This window comes from Eupeodes corollae, chromosome 1 (assembly GCF_945859685.1).
Source record: "Eupeodes corollae chromosome 1, idEupCoro1.1, whole genome shotgun sequence".
Taxonomy (NCBI): Eukaryota; Metazoa; Arthropoda; class Insecta; order Diptera; family Syrphidae; genus Eupeodes; species Eupeodes corollae.
The window spans coordinates 200,811,653-200,839,515 of NC_079147.1; the positions used below are offsets into that span (position 1 = coordinate 200,811,653).

Genomic DNA, 27,863 nt, shown 5'->3' on the forward strand with positions numbered 1-27,863 from the left:
ATAAAGTTTGTGTTGTTTTGATTTGTATGGTTCTTATATACCTACAAGTTCGTATTTATATAGCTTCTTATGTACATAAACACATACATATATGGATATGTATCGCCCCTAGTTCAGATGTTTTATTTGTTGCATTAGTTTAGAGTAGACTTTACAATGTTGTTTGTCTGTTGGGAAAATGCAGAGAGAGATTAAAATTACAATTGGGAGAGATTTTTGAAAATGTCTCTTTAGAATTATTGTTTTTTTTCATTTGAATGAAGTTTTCTCTTTGTTGAAAGTGTGATATGATACTATGAAGAGGGAGACTGGACTGGGAGAATGAAAGAGAGGTTTTATAGATATTGACATATTGTAAAATGCAATTGCTGCTAAACTTGCTGTATCTTCTAATAATAAATAAAACCCGTTTGTTGCAATGATTTCATGAACATGTGTTTTAGTATGGGACTAAGCAGAAACAGAAAAAGGGGGAATCAGCTACAACCTACCTTTATCCTATATGGATTTAGGAAATAAGTTTATACAACAAATCACCATGTCAAATGTTTTTCCTTATAAACTTTAACAAAATATTCATAGCAATTGGTATTTTGTGTGAGATAAATAATTTTAGGTCAATATTTTTCTTTGTTCTCTAATACTTGAGTTGAAAACCATTTTCTATCAGTTTTTTGCTGTTTTTATAGGATTTCGTGTTTTGGTAAAAAAGTTGTCAGTTGATTTTTGTTTTATGAAATTAATTAAAAATTTAACATTTATGATGAAACAGTTTCATTACAAAATCTATTTACCTAAACGAGATTTTTAGTCGAAAACCAATTTCTACCAATTTAAGTAGCATTTCTTGAACTTATGTAAACAAATACAGATTTGATTTTTCTAAGAAAATTTAGCATACTTAGAATGAAATAGTTTTGAAATCAATGCCTTCATATTCACGATATATGTACGTACATATGTATGTACGAGTATGTACATATATCGAAAATCGAACACACATTTTTGCAAAATTCGCGTACTATTTTTTGTAGATCTTAATTTTTATGTAAGCAACTGAATGTCGAATTTTCATGATTTTTTTAATGTTCAACACAACAATTTCTATGAAATAAAATTATCCCAGATTTTAAATATTTAAGAAGATACTTGCATAAGTTGAAAATCAATTTTTACCAACTTTTAGTAATGTTTTTTAAGGTTTTTATTTTTGTAAGAAAACTGTCAATACGATTTTTCTCAATATTTTACTGAATATTGAAAACAGTATTTATTTATAAGATGAAATAAATTCGAAGCAAATATCTTTAACAATAATAAGATACTTTAGTTGAAAATCAATTGTTTCCAAATTTTAGTAGGTAATGTTTTTTTTAGGTTTTTATTTCTTATAAAAAAACTGTCAATTCGATTTGTCTCAAAATTTTAGCAGATGTGAAAACGTTATTTTTCATTGCATACAATTGTTTTGGAGATAAAAGCGTCGAGATATATCAAAATTTTCAAATCGACAAATCACACCCATTACCAAAACTTCTTATGAGAAGTTAATAAATTAAAAAAACGTATGTATATTTTAAAAATTCGAATGAGTGAATATTTAGCTTAGTTAAAAACCTTGCTTTAGCAAGTATTTTTTTCAAAAAAATAATCTAACAGGATTAAATTGCTACGTTGTTGTTTCTTTCTAAAATAAATATTGTGTCTGAGTGATTCGTTTAGGAATTGTTAAGTTGGTTACTTAAAACGACCTTATGAATAAGTGTGTATGAAAGACTCTTTTGAGTGTTTTACTTTTTTTTTGTTCAAACAAGATTTTCCGAAAATCTAAGAATTCTTAATAAATGAATCAAACTTACCTGTTTTATCAACTTTTATGAGGACTTCTTAGCACTTGCGGTGTTTTTGTTAAATATATGCTAGTAAACAATTAAATATTAATATTCACTCATATTTATTTTTCTGTGTATTTATAAATTTTATTACTTTTTTTAAGAGAACTTGAAACTTTTCTTTAATTTATAGGACAAATCTTATAAGAACTCGCTTCCTTAAATAATGCCTCAGTTCCAGTGATTTAAGTTGAAGTACCGTCATATGTGTACATATAAAGAAAATAAGTTCAATAGATCAAAGATTCTCCAAGTTTATGATGAATTACTAAACAAAGTCTATTTAAGCTGATGTTGGAAATCAACTTCATACAAAATGTTCCAAATGAACAATATCAAAATCAAATACTCTCGTATGTGTTACTCGACCAAAAAATGTCGAGCTATTTAGAGACTTACCACCTATTTGATTGTATTTAGCATTGTTGTTTTAACTATCATGGCTTTCAAAGTACATATACCCATGCTCAACTTTAAAAATTGTTTACATTTTTTTAAAATATAATTTTTGTTTCCAAAACTACAATCTTAAGCCAATTCATAATAAAAAATCAAATTAACGTGAAAACAATCAAGTAAAAATTCAAATCAACTTTAACATAAAGTTATCAATCGATATTATGCCTATATACATATATAAGAACCTTACAAAAATTGGTTAACCCTATAACCATTACACGCACACATATATTATAAACAACGTTCATGCCACAATGTTTTTTTCACGTACATAATAGTTATATATGTAAATATTTACTTCTGAAAAAGTCACCTATTCCAGCGCCAAAAAAAGAGTTGTAAGACCTTGGTTATAGATATACTTAACTTAAGTCTAAAAATATGCACATGTCAAAACTCTTAAAATCCAATAAGATCTTGAGTAATTCCAAATTTGTGCATTTGTCATTATGCTATTTAAGGTGTTAATAGATATTTCAATTCCAATTGGTACTAGTTTTTGTCGAAAATAAAATCCATCATATACGAATAAAAAACCTATTTTACCAAATAAAACCAATTATAATCGGAGCACTCAATCATACTTCTGATAATATGAATATCTTACCAATAATATCAATTAACAATCACATGTTAAACCAAAAGATATATAAAATGCCAATATTGCAACATTGTACCTACTTATACGAATTTCACGATAATAAAAATACAAATCAAATACTTTTACGAGTATTTCACCTGAAAATCACAAATCACTCAAGCCCAACATCAGAACAAAATACCTAATAGAAAATTGATAGAGCAGTCCACCTCTGCTTTGGCCTGCCCTTGTAAACATTATTTACCTTCCTGACAAAAAAAAAACACAATTATTATAGAGTCAGAAAATGAAAAAAATAAAAAAATAACCAACTTAAACCTGACTTGAGTAACTAAAACTGCTTTAGATACGTACGAACCTACACCTTCCTACTTTATTTTTACCTATTTTCCGATCCAAGCCCTAAAAAGTCATTACCAAGCTATCTGTGCTAGACAGAGATAGAGAAGGATCTAAACAAGTTTATACTTTTTTATATTCTTGAGTTCTAACTAGTTATTGGTACCTTGATGGAAGAAATGGGAAATCATCAATTAAAAAAAAAAAAAACACCTCAGAATGTATCTAAGCACCATCAGGTAGATACATCTAGAAAAATAATCATTAATCAAACTCACTCATTATTATTTGTAGATGAGCACTTGAAAATGATTAAATAAAAATATTGTTATTTTTATCGACTGCTGCAGTTTTATTGTTAATTGCAAACTTATGGGCGTCAATTCTTCTAAATGAAGGGTAATTTGTCTATCTTGTAGTTTTCTCTGTTTTGTGATACCTTATAGGTATAAATGAAAATACGTAATTCAATGAGGAAGTGCTTAGGGCATTGGACTTCATTTGAAATATTGGGCATACACATGTTGATTTGTTTGGTTGGAAAATGTCATTCATATAACACACTCTTTAGGTTCGAGTTTTAATGGAGATTGGTTAAAGCTTTTTTTTCTAATTTAAATTCAAAACTTATACAGCTGTTGTTAAGTCTAGTCTTGTTTTAATGACGTTAGCGTGGAAAGATAGGGGGAATTTACAACACGTGCTTGAGAGGTGTCGACTTAAGAAAGATGTGCAGTTATTTTAAACTGGAATTTCATGACTAATTTTTAACTTGTAGTACCTAATGTAGATACCATATTAGTAGATTCGAATTTAATCTGTTTTTAAGAATCAGAGTGACAGCATATTTAAAGGATCTCAAACAGTTTGACAACATTTCATGAATTTTTTTTTTAATACTATTTGTAGAAAAAAATTTTGATTAATTGTTTTATTTTTAAGCCTGAACAAAAGTCACTGTACGTTCATTTAAAAATTTCAGGAGAACGAAATTAATTTGAAAAAATATTGACAGACTACAGTCTTGAGTAGAAACATGAAATCTGCATTGTAAATTCAATTATTTTTCCCTTTTGCAAGAAAATGCAGGTAATATAAATCAAAAACATGAACTTAAAGTCGTCATAAAATTTTATTTAGAACGTGGCTTAAGTATCAAAAAACCAATATTTAAATCCATTAACAACGTCTTAAAATGTACAGTGCCTCCCACGACTAATCTAACATAGAAGCAGAGAATTTTGGAAATTAAATATGTATATATAGGTGGTGTGAAATTTAAACATTATATTTTCTCAATAAGGAACTCATATTTATTTAAGTAAACAAAAAACAACATTTTTAATAACTATTCAAAAACAATTAACAAAAAAGTGATACAACCTTATAATTCCATGCCCCACAAATAATGGGACAAATTGTAATCAGTACTTTGTGGTGTATCCTTTTGATTTAAATACCGCATCAAGGTGTCGAACCATCGAAGATACCGGTTTTGAACAAAATTCTGCGAGTATTTTTTGGGTTTCTTCTTTTAGACCGGTCTTAAGCTAGTGAATATTTTGAAAATTTCTTTTACCGGCTCAAGGTCCCAGTTCGTCCTAAATATGCACAATTACATTTAAATCGGAGGACAGTGAAGGTGTTTTAAGCATTTGGGACATTTATATAACAACCACGACCTTTATGTGTAAGATGTTAAGGGTCGTTGTCTTGATAGAAGATAAAATTGGCTTGTATTTTCAGCTTCTTGACGATTGACACCTTATGTTGATGTAACCATTTTGGTCCATTTTACCTTCAACAAAGTTTAAGATTCCAACACCAGAATTCGACCTACTTGACCGAATAACCGCCATGCTTTAGAGTTGCCCGTGCACGTTAATGGGAAAATTTTTTATTTGTTTTTCTCCACACAAACATTTGTCTGTTTGATCCTTTCAAGAAAAATTTGCTTCTATCCGTAAACAAAACATTTTTTATGATGTAATTATGTATGTCTAACCGTACATAAACAATACAAAGGAGATTGCTAATTTTATAAGGGACATCCGGCCCGGAGTGTACACCAATGAATTTGGTATCAAATTAAAGGTTGTTCTAAGACGGATATATTTGCAAAAATATTTTGTCGATAACTCATGGGAGATCTGAGATATTTGAGATTGAAGTTTGAAATGTCCAACCATTAAAAATCAGCACTTTTTCGACATAAATGCTAATATCTTTGGATACAGAAAAGTTAGAAAAATCAAAAAGGTATTAAAATAAAGGTGTCAAAAATATCTTTTGAATGAAACTAAAATTACATTTCTATGATTTACATATTTTGAGTTATTTTTAATCAAACCTTTGAATAACAGCATGTTTTAGGCAAACATTTGTACAATAATAGCTTTTAAAATTCAATGATGATATTAATTTTTTTTGGCACCAATAAAGTGGCTTAGTTCACAACCTTTATTTTCATATATAATTTTTTTGGGTTTCTTCAACAATTTATTCATTTTGACAATAATAATTCAAAAATATGGTCCTAAAATACAAAAAAATCTTATTTTAGTTGCTTTAAATTTACCCGAATAAATTTTTTGTTGACTTTTTTGAAGACAAAATTTGATTCATGATTGATCAAAAACGTGACTATATTAGAACATTTGGTTCCTTTTTCATATGTTCATAATGTAAAATACATGTGTACATACATACATATATCATTTAATACACGTATAAAAACATTTTGTTTGGTAGTTAAAAAATTAAATTTTTTTTTAGACAACATACATATGTACTTCATTTGCAGTCAACTGCATTGTTTGAACAAAAAAAAGCAGTCCTCAGTCAAACTACAAGTCCATCGCTATTTTGTATTTGGTATTGTAAACAAATATAATTATAATTATTTTTTTTTCAACTTGACATGGGAGATTTGTATTGTCTATCTTTCTAATTATTGCAAGATAATTTTTTAGTCCAAGGCACAGGCACTTTAAGTTTGTCCATATAAAATGTTTGCGGTTTATCCTTAACTCTTACCAAGAACGTAGTACGGGCCGCTTAACCATTTTTTTAATTACAAATCTATCCTTTTTCTACCAGTATGTCGAAAATGGCAAAGCTTACAGAAAAGAAGAGCGACACAGTCTCATGTGTACTTTAATTTCATACAAAAAAGTTATGAGTACGATAACGTACGGATTTATAGTTTTCAATGATAGGTAATAATTAAATATATTTTTCAGATCTACATAAGTGAGTTTTCAAGGAGAAAATTAGAATTATTACTCACTATCTACGCTTTAGTATATTTAAATAAACATAATGAACATCTCGAAATGGTTTCTCTTAAATTCTTAATTAGATTAAAGTTTGCAGTAAAGATCATTGCTCTCTAAACAACCTCAACCAGTAAATAGATAATACAGCTACTACACATATTTTTTCCACAAAAAAAACTAATCCTACTGAAAAATGTTCATTAAAATTTCTAAATACTTATAAAAATGTACATATCTGCGTTTGATTATTGCCTTTTAAAAATAAAATAGCAACAAAAATACCGAATATATTCTTTTTAGCCTTTCAATCTCAATACCTAATAATTCCAAAATTTTAAGCACTCTTTGATATATTTTTAGTTTGTTGCTAGGCAATGTAGATGTTGTTGTTAATTTTAGTTTCCAAATCTAGAAACCCACAACGACGTAGGCAATCATTCATCATTTAATTTTTATCGGCGTAATTATGTCGATAAATAAAGAGATCATACTGAATATGAATAAAATTGCCAGCTCCATATGAAATAAATCAAAACTAAGACCATGCATATATTTTTCTTTATATTTTTGTACACTTTAATTTATTTGTTGTTGTTTCATTGATCTGTCTTAGCAAATTTATTTGTTAACTTAATAATACAAATGACAGCTACATTTAAGTTGTCATTATTTAAACATCATTTCTTACGTTTTTGTTTTGTGAAATTAAAATTGATAAAGGTACTATTTTAAAAACTATTGAATGTTGTTTCTTAAACAAAAAGACAAATTTTAACTTAAAAATAATAAATAATATATCTCTCTGAATAAAATAATGAAATATTAAACTTAAAAAGGGAGACAAATTATTATTATTGTTTAATTTATAAAAAAAAGCTGCACTTGAATTTGATTTTTGTTCTTGTTGTTGTTGTTATTTTTCTCACTATTGTTTATTTCATTTTAATGGCAGTTTAGTTGTAATAAACTTATAAGCAATAAATATAATTTAACTCTCTATGTATTTATTTAATAAGCAAAATAATTTAATAATCATTTTATATAATATATATTTTTTCTTTAATTTCGAGATTCGGAATTCGATTTATTTGCAATATACAAACATACATAAATAATTTATTTATCTGAATATATTGGTTGGAAAATTGTATGTCGGAGAATAATAAATTTGCAAAAATTTGTATTTTTTTGTAAAAGTTGTTTTGATAATTTAAATAAAATATTTTTACTAATTATTGTATATTATTGACATTCTCTGCTTAAATATTTATTTATTAAAAATTTAGTGTAATTTGATTCGTTTTTTCATTATAAAAGATTTTTTTAAATTGATTTCTTAAATAAATTATATATATTATTCATTTTGACATTAAGAATATTTTCAAAACAGATTCTGCAATGGACAGAGAAATACATAATATGTGAAGAGGCAGGAGGAGATTTCTACATAGATTATTATATAAAATACATTATTATTATTTTAAATTTTTATAGAAAGAAGCATTCACGATGGTTTTTTGTCTGTTGTTTTGTTTTAATCTATTACTCAAGTCTGATGAGAAATATAACTTAAAAGTGTTATTAATCAATTAGAAGTTCAAAGTGTACAGATCCCATTCTTTCTTTGCGATCATAACGAATATTTTTAGCCCATGCCTTGCATTCAACATTGATGATGATTCCTCCTATTTATAATAAAAAAAATTGTTCAATTAGTAATACATTTATTTTTAAATCATGTTTTATTATTTAAAAATTTAAATTGCCCTAGTTGTGCTGAAAAAGAATTAAGAGGATAAATCCAAAAACATATATTAAGCTCTCATTTTGTTTTATTAAGAATTGAACTTAGTTCAGAATTTTTTCTTAAATAAATTTAAAAAAATAAAAGACAGTATCGATGAAAGCCTTCATGTACTTAAATATGTAACAAGGATATATTTTAGTGAAGAGGGCGTGGGAAAACTCAAATTGCTATAAAATTACGACACCAAAGTGTGAAAATACTGTGACAACGCTAAAAATTAAAAACTATGGACTCCTTTCAATGGGTTTCGGAGTAAGAAAGAAAAATGAAACAATAATACCGAAATAATTTAGTATAAAACATAAAATAAGGTTTTGAAGAAAAAAGTAGTCAAAATCATTTATTACAGTGGTTTACAAAGTATTGTTCCTATTATTTAAGAAGAGTTTAGATTGGGTTCGTTCGAATCCAATTTCGAAATCACTCTTTAACGTCATGTTTTTAGATATCGCCTTTAAAATTCGAAAAAAAATCCTTTTTGGTGTTTACGTGATTGATAAAGTAGTTTTGTTAAAATGTAATTCTTGATGATTTTCAAAATCTACAATCCGTAAATATTAAATATTTTTAGTATTTCATTAAAAGTTCGTATCTCTTCATTAGTTTCAATTTGTTGTCTTTCCTACATAAACTTTAAAGAAACGCTGAATCATTTAGGCTAAAACGGTTTTCAAAAGATAAAATTAAACGGTTATAATCATTTGTTTTTGTTTTTATAATTCTAAAACATATTTTTCTAAACCGCGAGGCTACTAATCAAGGTTCAACACTTCATATACGAATACACTGATTAGAATGTCCGGAAATTAATTGAGACACTTAAATGATTTCATCTGAAAATAAAGATTGGTACTTTGAACCCCGGTTTTTAACCATTTTTGGTTTGTTCGGTGGTAGAGGAAAATAAATTGATTTTGTAGACCACTGTAATTTATAATTTTGGCAGCGAACAATTGGAGTTCAAAAATTGTTTTTTGATGGAACTCTTAACTTTGGATCTGGGAGGAAGAAACGTCACATTGTATATCTGTTAAACTTAATTTAATTTTTCTCAAAACTATATTTGTTTGTACTTTGTGAAATGTGTAGTTTTTTTCCTGTTACTTCTGTGTATTTTAAATTTGATTTCTCGTGTAAATGTTTGTATTCTTTAAATAACTCACGCTTTGGTCGCTGGAAATGGACAGCTACAAGAGGACTCAGATAGCCCTTGGCATTTGTGTATGGAAAGAAAAATCCAGGAAATCCTTGCATCGGTTGATAATCAATTTGACCAATATTTTCTTGATCAGCTGGATTTTCACCTTCACATGATACCCAAATGGTATTCAGCTTGAAAAAAAAATAAATAATAAATACATACAATTATAACGGAATCAAAAAATTCTACCTTCTTTGCATCTTCTTTTTGAATTTGTCCTATATAAGATTTTAAGTTCTCTGGCATTTTTGCGGGTAATTCAGTTGTAGCATTATAGAATTGTGGAACCCAACCGAATATTTTATTCAATTTCAAAAAGACACATGGGGCACTTTTGTGATAGCTGTAATTATTTTCCTTAGTACATGGATCCCAGCTTTTAATATCAACATCACAAACATGTCCAGGTGGCGGTGGTCGATTGTAATCACAGTTGAAAATATTTTCACCTCTTCCTGGTTTAAGACCAGGTACTTTGTAAACTAAAAAAAAAACAATAACAAAATAAGTTAACTTGGCAGCATTTTTTAATTAATATTTTAGGTGATGATAAGAAGACGAGTCAAAAATAAATATATGATTGTCAGGGTCAAAACAATGATAATTTATTTATTCTTATTTAAATTTTGAATTACCATCTAAGAATTCATTAAGCGAATCTGTCCAGTGTTTGTAGTTTTCATATTGAGTACCTTTGTACCAAATTAATGTGCTCTCTACATTTTCCTCTGGTGGCAATGGTCTGAAACCGAGACCTAGATGAAATAAATAAAAACAATTTATTTTTGATATTTTTTGTATTAAATGTGTGTGTTTTTTAAACCTGGATTTGTTCCAATTATTGATTCTTCAAGCTTCCATTTTGGTTCGGTTAAATCTAAGGTCTGATGGAATACCCACATACAGATGGCAACTAGAGCAGCTAAAACTCCATAGAATATAAAATAGAAAATGCCGATTTTCGCTGAAAAGAAACAAACAAAAAATTAATAAAAATATTCAAAAAATAACTTTTGTTTGTAATGAAAATAAACTGAACAAAACATTAAATTTTTTTCTAATTTCAGGGAATTTTTATTAAACTCGTTTTTTTTTAGATATGAACCTTCACATATAGAAAATTTAAGAAAAAATAATATTCTGAAAAAGTGTTTCGCAAAATTCGAAAAGTGAAAACACTTTTTCATTTTTTAGACTTAATTTTAAAGTGAAAAGTGTTTCATCAATTTAACTTTGCAATTAATTTGTAATTTAAAAAGTTGCATAAATTCTTCAAGGTTAAAATTACAAAAAAAAACCCTGACAGCTGTATGTAACTAATTGGTGTAAATAATGCAAAATGAGTCGACCACACAAAAGTTGTTGCAAGGATTTAAGAATATATTTCTTTGGTTATTGAATTGTCATTTATTTCCAATTTTAGACAAAACAATTTCGATTTTACTTTTTGTAATATTTCGATGGATTAAAAAAACCTCTATAAAATCATACATTTTTGAAATTGAGATTTCTCACTCTAAAATTAAAAATTCATGTTCTTTGGTTAATTCGTCAAATTAAAAAAAGAGAAAATTTCTTTTTGCATATTGCTGAAAAGCTTTTAGAAATTCTAAATATATTTTTGGTGAAACAAAAAAAAACAAATACTTTGCAAAATTAGAAATCTTTTAACTTTTCAAAAAAGACTTTACACTTCGCAAATTTGAGTTTGGTGAAACGAATTTTGAAAGAAAACTTTTCAATTCAATAATTTCCTTTGTGCAAATTTGCTTTTGGTGAAACGTTATTTGCAAAGTAAAAGAGCAAAGTTATGCACAGTGAAGAGTGAAGCAGGCCCCTGGTGCCATTGATACAAATATATCTCTCGGTTTCATCAAACAAAATCTGATCAAATCACTTAAGTAAAGACCTACATTTTTAACTGCCATTTAGTTTAACAATTATTTAAAAGGTTGCATGGTTTTAAGACTCATTAAAAAATAAGAAAGTAAAACAAGAAAAAAGACATTGATTTTTAGCTTCATAAAACGACAATGTTACTGTTTAAAACAATTTTGTACAATGTGCCATATGCGTAATCTTTTTATTTTCTTAAACCAGTTGGACTAACAAAAATTGTCGTACATAAAATTAAATTTAGAATTTTCATAATATTTCAGACTGTTGTACTGTTTGTCATATTGTTCTAATATAATAAGAGCATTTAAATTCAATTCAAACAGGGTTTTCCAATAAATGGTTTAATTTTGGTAATATTTCTACGATAAATGTTTATTTCATTGTAAATAGGAGGAAAACGACTTTAACCAAATGGACGTCAAGGGTACGGTTGCAGCACCATAACCTTTTCATGAAATTTTCCATGTACACATATATGAGGATGTATGTCCCTTTTTTACCAATTTTTTCCTAAATGGCTTGAACTGACTGTGGATCATTGGAATGACCTTAAAGTAAAAAGGGAACTTATTTGAAAAACAGCTAGCTTTAATTGTAAAACTTTCACCATTTTTTAATTGAATTTAAAAAAATGGAACCTGTTACGGAAACCCTATATCATTATTCTTTCTTGCAACAAGTGATACTAAGTACATTTTGTGCTCCAGATGTATTACCCGAACAGATCTTAAACTATAGGAAAGCACTATCCCATCACATGTAGAAATCCTTGGTCGCACTAGAATCTAAAATACACTCTAACCACAACCCCTCATAGTATTTTGTGTATAGTATTTCTTTCTGTTTTTGCAGGCCATGAATGGACGACTTTTTTCATTCAGAAGGCAACAGTCATCATCATTGACTGACGTGCAAGACTATAATAGGCTTTTGAGCCACAACAGACACATCACGCAGAAGTATCGTGGCATAAAACTAATTCCAAAACATGACTGATTTATTCCTTACTATTTATTTTTTTACAACAATTTGATTGACAAAAACCTTCTTTTTGATCTTAAGAACGAAAAATGGTAACTATTTTTCTTTTTGAAACGCACATCCTTCTAGATATATGTATGTAGCTCTAGATTATATGCATACAGATAAAGAGAAGAAATTAAATTTATAAAATAAAATTATTGTTGGATTTGGCAAAGAACGAATTATTTATATATAGGTATACAATTTGTTTTTGAGGGGCTATTTTTAAGCGGATTTGAATATAAAAGCGATGCAAAACCATAAGATATTTAAGTTATATAGGTTCTGAGTAGGTATGTTTATATATTTGTATTAATAAACGTTTCGTCTCGTCGTTGTCTTCTTGACTTTCGCTACTTCATCGTTTTTGCCGACGACGATGACGGTGTGTATATACATAAATGCATATATAAAATAGGAAAATCAAACGCAATGTTCTTTTTTGCAGTACGCCAAATTTGTTCGGTTGCCAATTGTATGACATTTAAAATTTTCGAATTTCGTTTAGAAAAACCGAATTAAGACAAAAAAAAGATATCCACAGACAAAATAAGTTTATGACCTTTCATCTTATGTGTCGAATAGGAAGCCATTATAGGAATAAGCAAATAATTCGCTTTTATCTTAATGTTTTTCTTTCTCACTTTCCCTGATGGATCTACAGTAAGTAAGTATATACATATACTTTTTATTTCAAGGAAGACCAAAGTTGATAAAACAGTGCAAAACTTTAGCTTAGTAACTTACCATTCTCAGCTGAAACATTTATATTTACAACAAATATACAAAATAATGTGTATCAAAAACTTGTAGAGTTCAGTTACATTTTTTTAGACAGTTTATGAACTCTCAATAAAAATCTAACCTCATATACGACATATTAATCGCATTAGCAATTTATCATAACCCCTTGATGAAATTAATCACTTAATAAATTAATAGAACATCTATCTGGGACACATGAGTCTGTTCCCTCTTAAAGTTTATTTAAGACGAATATTCAGAACACTCAACGTCAATTGATAGATGACTGTTTCTTCTAGAAATTTGATAGATATTAATTTGAAAAATCAAACGAAAGGTTTTGATTTTGCGATCCAAAGAAAATCAATACTCCAATTTTCATAAAACACTCGATTTAGCTTTATTCCGTAAAACAATGTTTTTTTTTTCTTTTCCTTTTTTGATGATGACGTTTTTTTTACTCAAAAAAACTGAACAAAAAAATATTTGCCAAATATATATCGAACAAAAAATTTTATGGTTTTTGAACATCTAGAAACATTTTAAGAAAAACCACAGTAGCAATTTTTTTAACAAACAAATAAAACAATATTAAAAATTGATTTTGAACTCGAATATCTTGGCAAAAATTTAAGATATTGCCTTTAAACTTATTTATATTGTTTAAAACCTGGTTTAAAAATTAAAAATCCAGTTAAAATTAAGCAAACATTTAGTTTTCGACTAAAAACGTCGGGAACAAAAGCAGATATTGAAATCAGACTTGTTTTATTATATACACAACATTGTTTCTTACATTCAGTTAATTTTTTTTTTTTAAATCAAGTAGTGACTTTAAAAAAAAATCACGAACACCTAAAAAACGGCCAAAAAAATTTGTTCAACTCAAGTGTTATAAGAAAGATATTGACTTAAAATTTTGTATCAAACAATATATGGCTTTTAATGTTTCGTTAAAGTTTTATAAAAATCGACAGACTGGAACGGATGGTAAGTTTTCAGTGTAGATCGCCTATTTTTCACACAATTTTTGAAGGCCGCAAGTGGTTCAAAAAAAATGCAATAACATACATATCTACCTTTTACATTAGGGCAGCTTGCAACGTCGCTGATCGGTAAACTATTGAACGCCAAAAACATGGACGGGACCAATAGCGCAACTATCAGACACAATGAAGTGCTTGTTTTACCCCCTCACGGTGTGGTTCCCGCACAACTATTTATGTATCCCTATATATGTATGTACATAAATCGACCAACATTTGAAGTGCGAAAAAGCCTAGCTTTCTAGGATTGGTTAGAATTCTTCGTTACTGCAAACAAATGGCTACTGAAACCAACCTTTTCTTTTTAAAATGACGCTTTCTATGGCGGAAAAGCCGATATGATGTCAAAAAAGCTTATTCTTGAGATTCATTTATGTATTTTAATAGATTCTTGTTCGATTTAAAATGTATTTGTTTTCGAGTGTTAACAAAGAACATAATGTATTGTCAATCAAGTGATATAGGGTGTACAAATGACTTCGCTCAATTGACTCTCATATTATATCTGTTTTCTCTATTCGTTTATTAAGACGCCTGGTTTGTCATTGTGTTCTTTTTTAAGGGAAGTGAAGTTATTATGAGTAAAGAAATTTCTTATAAAGAATAAAAATTAATACTACAAACTCTGACTCAACAAGCACTTGAATCAGTAGTTTGCATTCCTTAGAAAATCAAAGCACAGATTCAGAAACTGTTGTTTTTGTAATAAGTTGGGGTTGTATTGTAATTAAATTCTGACTATAAAATTGAGAGGAATGTATAGTTTGAAATAGAAGCTAGTACTTAGTCATCTTTAATACCTTATTTGAATAAGCCCTTTGATGACCGGTGAAACAACGTAAACAAAACGTTTTGTGTTTGGACCCAGCAACAAGAAAATTAATTAAATTAAATTAAATGCATATCATAATTTTAATTCATTAATTTGAGTTATTTTAATACTTCGTGCAACAAAGGGTTAATAGAATTTTATATATGAATAAATGAATGATAGTTTAATTTGTAAATTCATACGAATGGAGTTTTATATGTATATGGTATTTCTCCAATGAGCTTAAAATTAAAATATAATTTTTGTATACTTTCGTATGTCCCCATGGTGTAAATTTGTTGGAAATGTTAAACAAATAGTTCACTTAAATCTAAATATTTAATAATCGCTCAAGGGATTTTAAAAAATTTCTACATTTTTCTTGTAATGTATCATTTCGATAGGTAAACGATTTTTCTCAAAATTGAATGCTCTATAAAAGTGATTTAACCTACTTTAATCTTTCATTTCTGCTATTTTCTTGTATATAAATTTCAAATTTAATTTCCTAAATGAAATTACTTTCAACCAAACCTCTAGGATTGATATTCTTTACCTTATGTGTTATTAGTCGTTCAAGTTTATATAATACTAAATTTCTAAACTATAAACTTCAACGACTAATATATCGAAAGATATTAATATTAGCAGTTCAGTTTTACAGAATTTTGTACAGGAAATTAAATTTAGTACAAAATTGTCTAAGTCAATTGTTGCACTTTACGTAATACCCTGTTCGATAGATTTGGGGATAAGCCGCATTGAACACAACTATTCTGAGCTAAGCCCTTCACTATTAAAGACAGCTGAACTAGACATTCTGAAAAATGATTAAAGTTTGAATGACATTGATTTTTAAAATAATTATTTAAGAAAACTAACTATTTACTATTTAAAGATTATAGATGAAATTTTAGATTATAAATTTATAATAGTAATTTTTTGGGACTATAAACTATAAACACTTAACAGAATCCGTTCGTTTTAACGGAAGCAAGGTAACTTAGAAATAATAAAGTTGAATACAAAAAATAAATATAATTCCAATTAAATTTTAAAACTTGAACTTTAAACACTTAAAAACTTTTGCAATCTAGTTTGATATCAAAGTGTAGGGTTCTGTTAATGTTATTATTTAAACACTTAACTTTTTTGCAGTAAAATTTTAATTATTATTTTAATTATACATTGAATACAAATTTTCTAGACTGTTTTTATTGGTGACAGTGATATTCAAGGCATGCTAGTCTACGACAGCAGTGTAAATACTTCGGCGACAAGTTAAGATTAAAGGCTTATTATTTTGTAATCATATAATTTTATAAATATATTAATAAACATCATAACAAAGAAATTAAAACTTTCCTTCAAAAAGTGTTAACTTGTAGTAAACATTGACATTTAGTTTTGTTTGTATACATAATATACCGTCTTGAAAATGATGAAATAAATAATAGTTATTAGGAATTTTTTTTAAATTTTGACAAATTAACAAAGGAACATGAATTTCGATATTTAGAGTTGAAGCGTTGATTCTTCATAAAAAATGTCTGATTTTACATAGGGCTATTAACCTATCAACGTTTTAGCCTTCGTTTATACGTTTACTTTGAAAAGCCATTGCAAAATATTTTGTAAAAAAAAATGAATCGTTTTGAAGAACAAGGATCGGTACAAGAAATTTAACAACAGGAAACAAAGAGTAGTGAAACTAGAAATTAAATTACAATTCAATGGCCAAAAGAATATGAGAGTCCAATATCACGGTGTTGCATCTATGCGCGGAATAAGCAAAGCGACCGTCATTAATTAATTTCTATCTTACACCAATCTAAAATATTGAAAAGTCTTTTCACTTTGCAAGTTTTATGAAACTCTTTTTCCTTTACTTTGCAGGATATTATTTTTGTTTGTAAAGTGAGACGTGTTTGTGCTATCTTGTTGAAACACATATGTTTTTGAAAAACATTGTTTTTTTTTTCGAAAATGATAAATGAATTAAAAAACGTAAACATGGGCAAGGAATCAAAGTATTTATATTGTAGTAAGACAGATTTTCAAACGAAATAGTTTAAGGAACTGCCTAAGAAAAAGGAAACATCAACATTTACAAATTAAATAATAATCAGACAATAATTCATAACAACGCAGTATGTAAAAAATTAATTTGATGAAACAATGATCTTTATCAATTTTTTTTAAAATTTTTAAACAATTATAGCAACATGTTTCCATGAAAATACAATTTAATGTTAAAATTTTCTTAAGATTTAAAAACTTCTTAGCCTACTTCATGCCTATTAATTCAAATTTGGCTGAGAAGGGTACCTTAACAAGGTAATTAAATATAAATGAAGTAGGTATATTCTGTCTATATTATTAAATACTCTAATTCAACTTCTTAATGTTAAATTTAGTATGCCTCTTTATTTTTTTTCGTTTATTTTAATATTTGTGTTGTCAAAATCTATGATTGCAAACTGCACACTATTGCTGCATGATATAAAACTTACCCACCTATTTTTATGACTCAAGTTTTAAAAAAGTACTCTAAACTACATAAATTACCTTTTGTAAGTTTACTTGAAAAAATAGTTATTATTCCCCAGTGACAATGAAATTAACAGAAATTTATAATTTGTTTATTTTAATATACATATTTCTTGTAACTGGGTAATAAAATAATAAATTCCTTTAAACAGCTGCTAAGCACATTGTGTCATGCTCAACCCAGACCAGGGCATATGGCGTAATTACTATTTTATTAAGGACTTTTCTGCATCGGTAAAACAGGTCGTTAGAGGACATTCACACTACGAGGATTGTGATGTTTTGTAAACAAATGCGACGTAGAAAGAGTGGAAAGTAATTGTACGAAAAACGTGTAGGTATTTTTTTAGGGTAAACTCTCTCACTAACACTTATATCAACCAAGAGAAGACCCATAAGAACGCAATGAATAAAGCGTGTGTGCCTAGAAATTTAAACGCAGAATCCAAGCCCTATGACACATGCCACAGACTGTAAACATCATACGAAAAACAAGTTATGTATTTATACCTTTACTAAATGTATCCAACAGATACTCATACCAACAGATGTTTCTAGAGTCGGCATTTTATTTTACTTTTATGAAATAACGAAAGCGTCAGGTAGTTCTCTTTTTAAAAGCAAACATTAAAACAGAATCCGAAAAATGTAAGGTTAGGTAGACAATATTATTTTGTATTTTTGGTCTTCTTGATGCACAGGCACACGAAAGATACGAAATATGTACCAAAAACAGACTGAGAGAAACAGGGAACAATAATGTATGAATGCTGGTGGTGCATCTGGGTTATGGCCAAGTGTCAAGAACTTAAAACAGAAGCTCCTATACTTAAGAACATTACCTACATACATATGTATGTATATACATTATACACTCTGGTAAATTATTTTTAGATCAATAAATTTGTTATAAATGTTCATAGCTCTCAAAATATGAAATATAACAAAATTATAAACAGAAACAAGCAAAAGACGTCAACAAAAAATTGTACCTACAGATACAGCATATCTAATGAATTTTAAAGACGCTTTTAGAAAGAAATTATGCAAGAAGACTCTTTGGGCTTTTTGTTAATTTTGTTTAGGAAATAAAAAATAGCTACATATAGTTATTTAAACTCACCCCATGAAGTTCTGTCACGGTTCATGACAGTTCCCTCTTCTGAATTGTAAAGGAATTTGCCAAGGTGGAAAGGGCGCGCTTGTCGCACGAACAAAGAATCATCCAGGTGAGGAGACTTCGACATTTTGTATGATAAATTAAAATGTTGCCTTTTTTCCGGTTACAATGAAAAATTTCGCACTTCTTAGGTCTCGCAAACACTCCGGAGACACTCGCTTGCTCGATCGATCGATTAATATGTCGCCACGATCAAAATATCATTAGTGACAGCTTCAACTCGAATTTATGTAATTTCCAAAGGTTATTTTAGGTCAGAAAAACATTTAAGACTCTGCAGTTTACACACAAAGAAAGTTAGGCAGGTATACAATCGCCCGGCGATGGTTCACTATTAATATGGCCAGCAGTGATGCACTCCGAGTTGCACTGATTTTTCCGCACACGACCCAACTAAGCAATAATAAACGTTTGACTTAATATTTCTATCTTTGGTTTTTGGGGGAAGATGAATTATGCGACATAAAACACACAAAAATTATTAGATGTATGTAGGCATATTTCTTTTCGTTGTAGGTATTTTTTTTTGAAATTTCTTTGGGTGAATTTTTGTTTATAGGGTGATTTGTTATTTCAAATTTAGCAAAGCAGGTCTTCCTGTTTTAATGATGTCTGCTGCTGAAAAGGCTGTACTCTGTACAACAGCTCAAAAGAGAAAAGACCTCAAAAAATGTTACTGAATGTTATGCCGACCACACCTTGATGGATTTAAAACTGAAAATCGTCAGACAATAGCGCGCGATTTAAGTTAGACCTTAAAGTTGTTCACACAAGTTCGTTATAAAGTTCGTGTTTTTATTTGATGCAAACAAAAAAAATCAGTCAATTGTTGTTTAGGAAATATTTATTCTTAAGACAATGAGAAATATAAATTCATTTATAAGCGCGGTGTTTTCGTGCAACGTTCGTTCCGAAGCGAAAGACTACGAATACGAAGGAACCGCCTTTTTCGATATTTCTTACTTAACAACTTGAGGAACACTACAACAACGTCTGCCTTCTGCGTTCTGCCTTGCCTGCACCAAAGCATAGCACAGTTGACTTTGAATTTCACTCGAAATATGATACTCTGTCAAACTATAGGAGGTATTCGTATCGTATAATATTTTGTGTTACTGTGCTACTTACTATTAATTCTATATAGTATATACCTACAGTGACAGTCAGCACCAGCTATGGGGCTATCGGATAGAGCTGCTAAAGCTAGAGCCAGCTCAGCTCAGAGAGGTCATCATCATCATCATCGCCAGCCAGTTCAATAAGAGTTAAAATTGGCCTACAACTACATTCGTTTTAGGAAATTATTTTATATAAAATGTAAAGTACAGAATATATCAAACGCATTAGACTATATGTTTGGGCTCTTTGCTCTGCTGGACTGAAAGTAATAAAGCGATTTGAAAAAGTGAATCAGCACTATACCTGCGTTGGGTTGGTGGGCTTGGTATTGGTGATGATGATGGCTCAGCGTCAGCTCAGAGATGAGTAGTATTTTTATTTAAAGTGTTATATTTCAAATAGGTGTGAATATTGAGTGAGATGTGAGACTTGAAAACGAGATTGAAATAATACGAATTGAGCGAGGTTTGAACGTAGACTAGGAGCGCCACCAATGCAGGGTGGCGTTAGTTTTGCATTTGTTTTATTTTATCGAAGAACAGATTTTGAAAAGTGTTAATTTTCGTCGTTTCATGAAAGATACAATTTCTAATTCAGTGCACCTGTCTGGGATACAAAGTATGTCATTTAATTTTCTTTATATTTGACATACACATTTAATTTAAATTTATTTTGGATGCAAGTCTTAGCAGACGTAACCTAAATGTATACAGTAATGCCATTTTAAGTTTATTTATATAAAATCACAAGTTCATTAGAATTCTTCTTTGAATTTAAATTTTTTAAAAACTTATGTTTGTTTAGGTAAAAACAAAATAAAAAGTAGCACTGCTGCCACCAATTTATTACCTTCGCATAGGAAGTTATTATAATGGGTCCGATTTGTCAAACTGAAAATTTTGACATTTTTTGACGTTTCAAGGTTCCTAGAGTCGAAATAAAAGGTGTCTGTGCGTGCGAGTGTACGTACGTTCGTACGTCCGTACGTTCGCGACGTTTTTTTCGTTGTCCATAGCTCCAGAACCAGAAAAGACATCGACTTCAAATAAATTTTGTTATACAGATAAGAAAGCAGAAAGATACAGAAAGGGCTCTCAAGATAATTGCGTCGGCGGTATTTTTTTACCATAGCAGTTTAAAAAAAAGGTGAACATTTTGGTTAACCCAAACGACTTTTTTTAAAAGTCAAAAAAACTAAAAAAAAAATTTTCACCTCGAAAATTTTATAAATACTAAATGATTTTATCTCCAAAACAATTTTCTGCAACGAAAACAAAAGTTTTAAACATTTGGTAAAGTTTTGAGAATTTTTTATTATAAAAAATAAAAACCTAAAAAAATACATTATTCAAAGTTGGTAGAAATTGAATTTCGACTCAAACATCTTTTCAAAACTCTGAGATATTGGTTTTAAACTACTTTATCTATTTATAAATATTAGTGTCAATATTGAGTAAAATTTTGAGAAAAATTGAATTGACAGTTTTTTTTTACAAAAAATAAAAAGATAAACAAAAATTTTACAAAAGTTGGTAAAAATTGATTTTTGATTCAAATCTTTTCAAAACTTAAAGATTATGGCTTCCAGCTAATTTTAGCTTATAAGAAATATTGTTTTTAACATTTAGAAAAATTTTGAGAAAAATCAAATTGAAAGTTTTCTTACAAAAAATAAAAACCTAAACAAAAGAATCAATAACAGTTGGTAAAAATTGATTCTCGACTCAAATATATTTTTAAATCTTTGAGATATTGGCTTTAAAATACTTTTATCTTTAAAAAAATATTGTTGTCAACATTCAGTAAAATTTTGAGAAAAATTGAATTGACTTTTTTTTTACAAAAAACTAGAAACCTGAACAAAATTTAGCAAAAGTTGGTAAACATTGATTTTCGACTTAAATATCTTTTACAAAATTTGAGATTGTAGCTTCCAACTAATTTTTGCTTATAAGAAATATTGTTTTCAACATTCAATTCAATTTTGAGAAAAATGAAATTGACACTTTTTTCAAAAAATAAAAACCTAAAAAAAATACTAAAACTTTGTACACATTTTCGTACGACTCAAAAATCTTTTAAAATGTATAAATTTTGTCTTCCAATTCTTTTTATTTTACAAAAAATATTGTTTTCGATATTAAGTAGTTTTTTTTTAATAAAAATCCAACAGTCCGTTTTTCATAAAAATATAGTACACAAATTTTGTTAAAATTGATGTTCGGGTCTTGATATCTCTCATATTAATTTTATTCATACAATTTGTAAAAATTTAAGAAATGCCACTTAAATTGGTAAAAATTAGTTTTCGACTAAAAATATATTTAACAAAACTAAATTTTTTAAACTTAACTTTTCAGTATATGAAACAAATTGTTGGTAATTTAAAAATTTTTAACAATAATTCAACTAACAGCTATAAGGACTGGCCACTTTAGGTAACAGTTCTTTTTAAGGCCTGGTCAAACAGCCTTTCGCGTTCGGATACGTCAAACAGAACTCGACGGCTTTGGGCGTTCTATTGACCAAGTTCTTAGAGTCAAGGAAACTTTGTTTTATCTTTGTATTTGTAATTAACTGTTACAAACAAATTTAGCAAACGAATCCAACAAATTGCAGTGATCGTTTGAAACAGTAAAATTAAACATTTTTTGTAAAGAATTTAAGCTTTCAGTGAACCAGCAAACAAAAAACTGAGCAGCAGCAGCGAAGATAAGGAACTTTTTTTTCTGTTTATACGTTTTAAAGTCAATCTACAACTTCAATTTGACCGCTGCTTTCCATTTGTTATTGTGTCCGCTGGGCTGGACCGCCTACTGTTTGAATAAAAGACAGTGAACATGACGGGCAAAATTGTTTCCAGTCCCGCCAAAACGCGTTCTGTTTCACTAGGCCTTCAATAGTTTAAATTGATAATATTTAAATCCTAAGATCTATTGTGCCAACAAATCTTTAAAGAAAAATACAATTTTTTCCAAATTAAAAAACATTATTTAGGAGTGCTTATCATTTAATTGTTGATCTTAAACAAAATAACAATTTTTTTTGAGACAAGTTAACAAAACTTGATGATTTTGTGTACGGATACATTTAAACAAATTCCTATTTAAGGTTATAAATTAAAAAAAAAAAAAAACAAATTGATGGAAACTGTTCAAAATATATAACGATTAGTCAGTGCATGGATTTTTACGCTCTAATTCCTATATTTTGTTGTTTTTATTATTAATTCTGGAAGTTTGTGTGACATAATTGGAAAAATTAAACTCTAAGGCCAACAAAAAGTTTTATGCATCAAAATAGAACATCTTCCCAAATATCTTTTATTTGTCATTTTGTCTTTATTTATATCTGCTGTCTATCCATTAATTTACTACAGCTTAAAATACTTGTTTTTGACGTTTAATTAATAAAAAAATATCCAGTGAAATCACAATATTTTAAAACCTTTTAAATTTGTTTGCAACCTAAATTAATGTTAAAATATTTTAACATAATTGTTCTCAAACTAATTTTACACCTTAATCTGTTGAAATTCTTTGGTTTATCAGAAAACTAAAAATGAGGTCCTAGGTCTTGAATGAGGTTCAACCATATTTGTATTCACACCTGTTTAAAACAATATTTTATTACTAAAATATAAGTAAATATATGCACCTTACCTATTTAAGCTAAAATTATAATATGGAACTAAATGAAGTTGTTACAGTTGAATGCATTTAAGATGTGTTCAGTTCCGGGACTACATACTTTGTAAAAAGAATAGACATTGTATACCGTATACATATATGAAAGAAAAAAACTGATACATATGAGCAATACATAGAAAAATGAAGATGTTTGAGTATGAAAGCATTCAGGATCTTTAAACAAAGATTTGAAAAAAAAATTAACGTCAAAACAAACAAATTGTTGCATTCTTAGTATCATGATAGAGAACCACTTGTTCTTTGTTTATGTTTTATGTTTTTACGAGAAAGACCTAAAATGCGCATGATATGTTTCTCATTCATAGATACTGAATAATATCCTTCGTCCTGATGGACTCTCCGGTAATATTTAAGCTACATATATAAAACATTAATATACCACTCCATTCAAAAGTCATTCTTTTTGTATACTCTCAAATTACAACTGCACCAGCCGTGTATAACAGTTTTGTTAGAAACTAGTTTTAAAAGGTACAAAAGAGAAGAATTATATTAACGGAAAAAATGAAATACAGAGCGAAGTTCAGGTCTATTTGTAGCTATCCTGGATAGGTGGATTGTGAGATACCTTATTAAAGAGTTGGATGCCTAATTTTAGATAGTAAAGAAGGCAAACTTTTAGATTTCGAGGTACATTATTTAATAAAATAACACACATGCTAAATCAGCTGTTTTGTCAGATTTTTTGAATTCCTTCTTTGAAATCGTAGCTGTTATTTTAGATGTAAAACACTGACACAAAGGTATCCAGCCAGAGATTAAAAGCAACCCTTGTCAGAAATGCTATACAATTCTAATTGGTGTGTTAATAGACATTTTATTTTAGTTTATTTAAATACCTCACAGGGGATCTGATTTTGTTTCAATCTATTTAACAAGAGTCGAAGAATATTAAAACTTAAAATCATTTGAGAAAACAAAATTATTGTTTTTATGTGCATTGTACATAACGAGTAGTAGCTTTTGTTTCAACATCGATTTAACAGAATAGAGAAGTTAAAATAGACATCTTTAATAAGTTGCAACATTTATATATTTATCAAGAACTAAATTCTTCTTGCGCAAGATTTCTAACTTAAGCAATGACATTCTACACCTTTTAACATATATAAATTTTTGATTGATTCATGAGCCTACGAGTATATATGTATGTTGCTGAAATGAAATGCAAGCGCAAAAACATTGCGCACTTGAGTTTTTCTATTAAAGCTGATACATTTTTCCGATTCATTTACGACAAAAATCTAGGTGTTTATGAAAAAACTATGTATTAAGAGCTATGAAAAAATAATAAGCATAATCGAAAACCGTTTCACGAAATCTATTCGTAATGCAAAAGTGAAAGAGAATTTTCACTACGAACGTACGGCAATAGTTTTTTTTTGTCGGGATTCCTAAAAGTTTCCGATTACGATATAATTCGTGAAATATAAGCACTTGTGTCTTTACCGTAATTTATTTTTGAAATCTAGGCCGTTAGCTCCAAACATTTAATTTGAATTTTTTTCGGAGGGATAATACAGGCTATTGTAAATGAAATTTCTCTTGTAATTGTGTTGAACAACTTCTCCACGATTCCTTCTCAAATTTTTTAACTAAACTTGTTTTCAAAGGTATATGTACGTATTTTTGGGGCGGAAAAGGCTGGATATATTTGAATATTGTTTCTAAAGTTGATGTTTCAAAAAAAAATTCTTAAAACTTGTTTTAGAAGAAAAAAAAAAAAAAGGAGTTTGATGTTTGCATTCAAAATTTTTACAAATATTAATTTCTGTTGATATTTGTTAAATAAATTAATCTTTTTTCATTGTATGTAATTAAATTAATTTGATGCTCTCATAAATGAATCGAATTTCAAAATCATTAAATTTAACTTTAATTTAAATTGAAATTATAAGGCCTAAGAATTCAATAACACATGCATTCGAACTAAATAAAGAACTTTGTAATATGTATGTGAATTCCCATTAAACCAACAAGAAATCGCATAAAATGTATCAAAACAAAACGCACCAAGCAGTATTTCCAATATATTCTAATCTTAAAGTACAAAAATACGGTTTTTTCAACAACACAAGGGAAACACTTTTTCCTCGAAACATCCGTTGACGAAAAGTTAATTTTTTGTTGTTACTTTTCTCTTAAATATTCCTAAATAACTTTGATAACTGCAATCTACATACACACATATCGCACCTCCGGTGCAATAATGACGTAAATGCAATTTTCTTAAATGTTCAGGAATCACGGTTAAAGTTTGCTTGCTTATTGAAAATACTATATCGCCCTAAAATAGGCCTACAGAATCGATTTCAAGAGTCCTAAAAATAGCTGACTATTCAGTGAGTTAGAGTTCATATTCTTGCCTTTTATATCTTTCACTTGTTTCTTTTTTGAGCTTGTGAAGGGTTTGAACTATTGTGGAGCGCAAGGTACATTACGACTTTGTTGCTCCGAAAAATTTTATAGTTTAAACTTTTGTGTCAAACAAAAAAGTGGCCTCTTTTGGGCACTAGCAAAGATACAATCACGTCAATTTTACCACGGATAAAACTTGACATTTGGGAGATTATGGCGTTCTTAACTCAATTTCAGAAAAAATTGCAATTGCGTCGATATTGCACCGGAGGTGCGATATATAAAAAAAAACATCTTATTTAAGGCAAGTAATCGAGATTTTTACTTTCTATATAATTAATTTCTAGATATCTTGGTAGACCCAAATGGGGTACTTAAGTATGTAATTAGATATGCATAGCATAGCATAGCTCAATGACCTTTTTATATATAGCCCTTCATCATGAGCGAGTTCACTTGGCACTTGTTTTGTACATCCCCCTTCTTCATCGTCCACTTGGACCAATTTTACTTTCCACAGAAGAATCGTAGTCCGTTAATTGAGGACTTAAAATTTGACAAAGCCTTTAAACATTTTTGAACTTAAAAAACAAGGCAATTTGTAAAAAAATTAGCTTGAGCATAGTAATTAATTTTCAAAATTTTGAGCTCAAAGGATAAATTCTTAAAAACTATTTACTGTATAGATTTGATTCAAACCGAAAATTAACGATAGTCCGAGATGAAGATTTGCCTTTTAATCCAAATTATTTAAAAACTTAATAAGTAACATCACCACTCAATAGACGCTGACGTATTTTTTAAAATACATGCTTATCTACGTTCGATAAAATTTTCAGAAAATATCGTTTTTTGGGCTCCATACAATTGTGTTTCTTCCGTTTATACATTATGGCAATAATTCATATGAGTAGCCATTTTCTTGCTAATTCCGACCACCCCTTCCTTATCTACCAAGGAATTGAGCTAGGCTAAGACTTAAGTTAGGCCCAAGCCTCTTTTTAAGTCTTTCAACATAATAAATAACTATACATTTTTAAAAGTCGTTTTAAATGATCTTAAAACTAAAATAAAGTTATAAAGTCAAAAGACAACAATTGTTGCACACTATATTTCAACTATGTAAGTGCAAATAAAGATTAAAATAAATTATATAACACATATTTTACTTCTTTACTCTACAATTCAAAAAATCCATTTAATTAAAATCAAGGTGCTATTTAAGCAATATCTAAAAGTGAATTATTCCTTATTATTATACTCAAAGCCTCACAATCAAAACTTACCCCAACTTGAGAATGTCCTTCCGAAAAATAGTTTTTTATTGGGTTGCCATATCATTTCCTTGAATGATTGTTTCTTAGACATAGGTGGTGGCCTTGAATAGCATTGTTGGAAAGCATCAATTGATTCTTCAGCTAGTGTTGTTTTTTTCTTAGATTCTTTAAGTAATCCCTTAGCCTTGGAATCCATGATCGGAAGTGTATAGACTTATTAAACTATTTCGTTTTTTTGTTTTAGATGTTTTCGAATTTTCTTCACCTATTCTCACTCTTAATGAAAAACCAAAAAGAAAACACTTAGGTAAACACAGCAGCAGCAGCAGGAGCAAGATGCGTTTCACTTTTCTTTCCTTTAAGAATCCGCGTTAAAGTTTTGCTTGCTGCCCAAACGACCGCGTCCCGATCCAGAACACTAATAAAATCTGAAAAAATTAAATTCAATTCTAGTGTGTACTATAATTTGAGATATATAAGATGCGGGACCATATCACACAGACTTTGTATCTATAGAGCCTCCATATAATTTAGTTAGCAACTTTTTATTTTCCTTTTTTTAATATAAT

At 28.5% G+C, this 27,863-nt stretch overlaps 2 protein-coding genes across 3 annotated transcripts in view; one reads left to right on the plus strand and one right to left on the minus strand.

Annotated features, from left to right (window-relative positions):
• Positions 1-27,863, plus strand: part of LOC129948110 (uncharacterized) — a 42,362-nt gene that overhangs the window by 5,774 nt on the left and 8,725 nt on the right. The gene's annotated exons all lie outside the window — the stretch shown is intronic.
• On the minus strand, positions 7,118-27,694 carry LOC129943384 (sodium/potassium-transporting ATPase subunit beta-2). 2 transcript variants are annotated; one of them, XM_056052789.1, is made up of 6 exons: positions 27,304-27,694; positions 10,401-10,541; positions 10,213-10,332; positions 9,767-10,059; positions 9,540-9,708; positions 7,118-8,254 (listed from the first exon to the last, which is right to left on the minus strand). In XM_056052789.1, exons 1-6 carry the CDS (start codon positions 27,488-27,490, stop codon positions 8,151-8,153), a joined length of 1,014 nt encoding a protein of 337 aa, XP_055908764.1. In that variant the 5' UTR covers positions 27,491-27,694; the 3' UTR covers positions 7,118-8,150. The 2 variants fall into 2 exon arrangements, with proteins under 2 accessions (XP_055908764.1, XP_055908765.1); XM_056052790.1 differs by lacking the exon at positions 27,304-27,694 and adding an exon at positions 18,774-19,822.

Coding starts and splice junctions, on each gene's coding strand:
- LOC129943384 (XM_056052789.1), bottom strand. CDS start 27,490: ATGGATTCCAAGGCTAAGGGATTACTTAAAGAATCTAAGAAAAAAACA. Junction 10,542..27,303: donor AAGGACATTCTCAAGTTGGG/GTAAGTTTTGAT, acceptor GTTTCTTTTCAG/CGAAAATCGGCATTTTCTAT. Junction 10,060..10,212: donor GCTTAATGAATTCTTAGATG/GTAATTCAAAAT, acceptor TTTTTTTTTTAG/TTTACAAAGTACCTGGTCTT.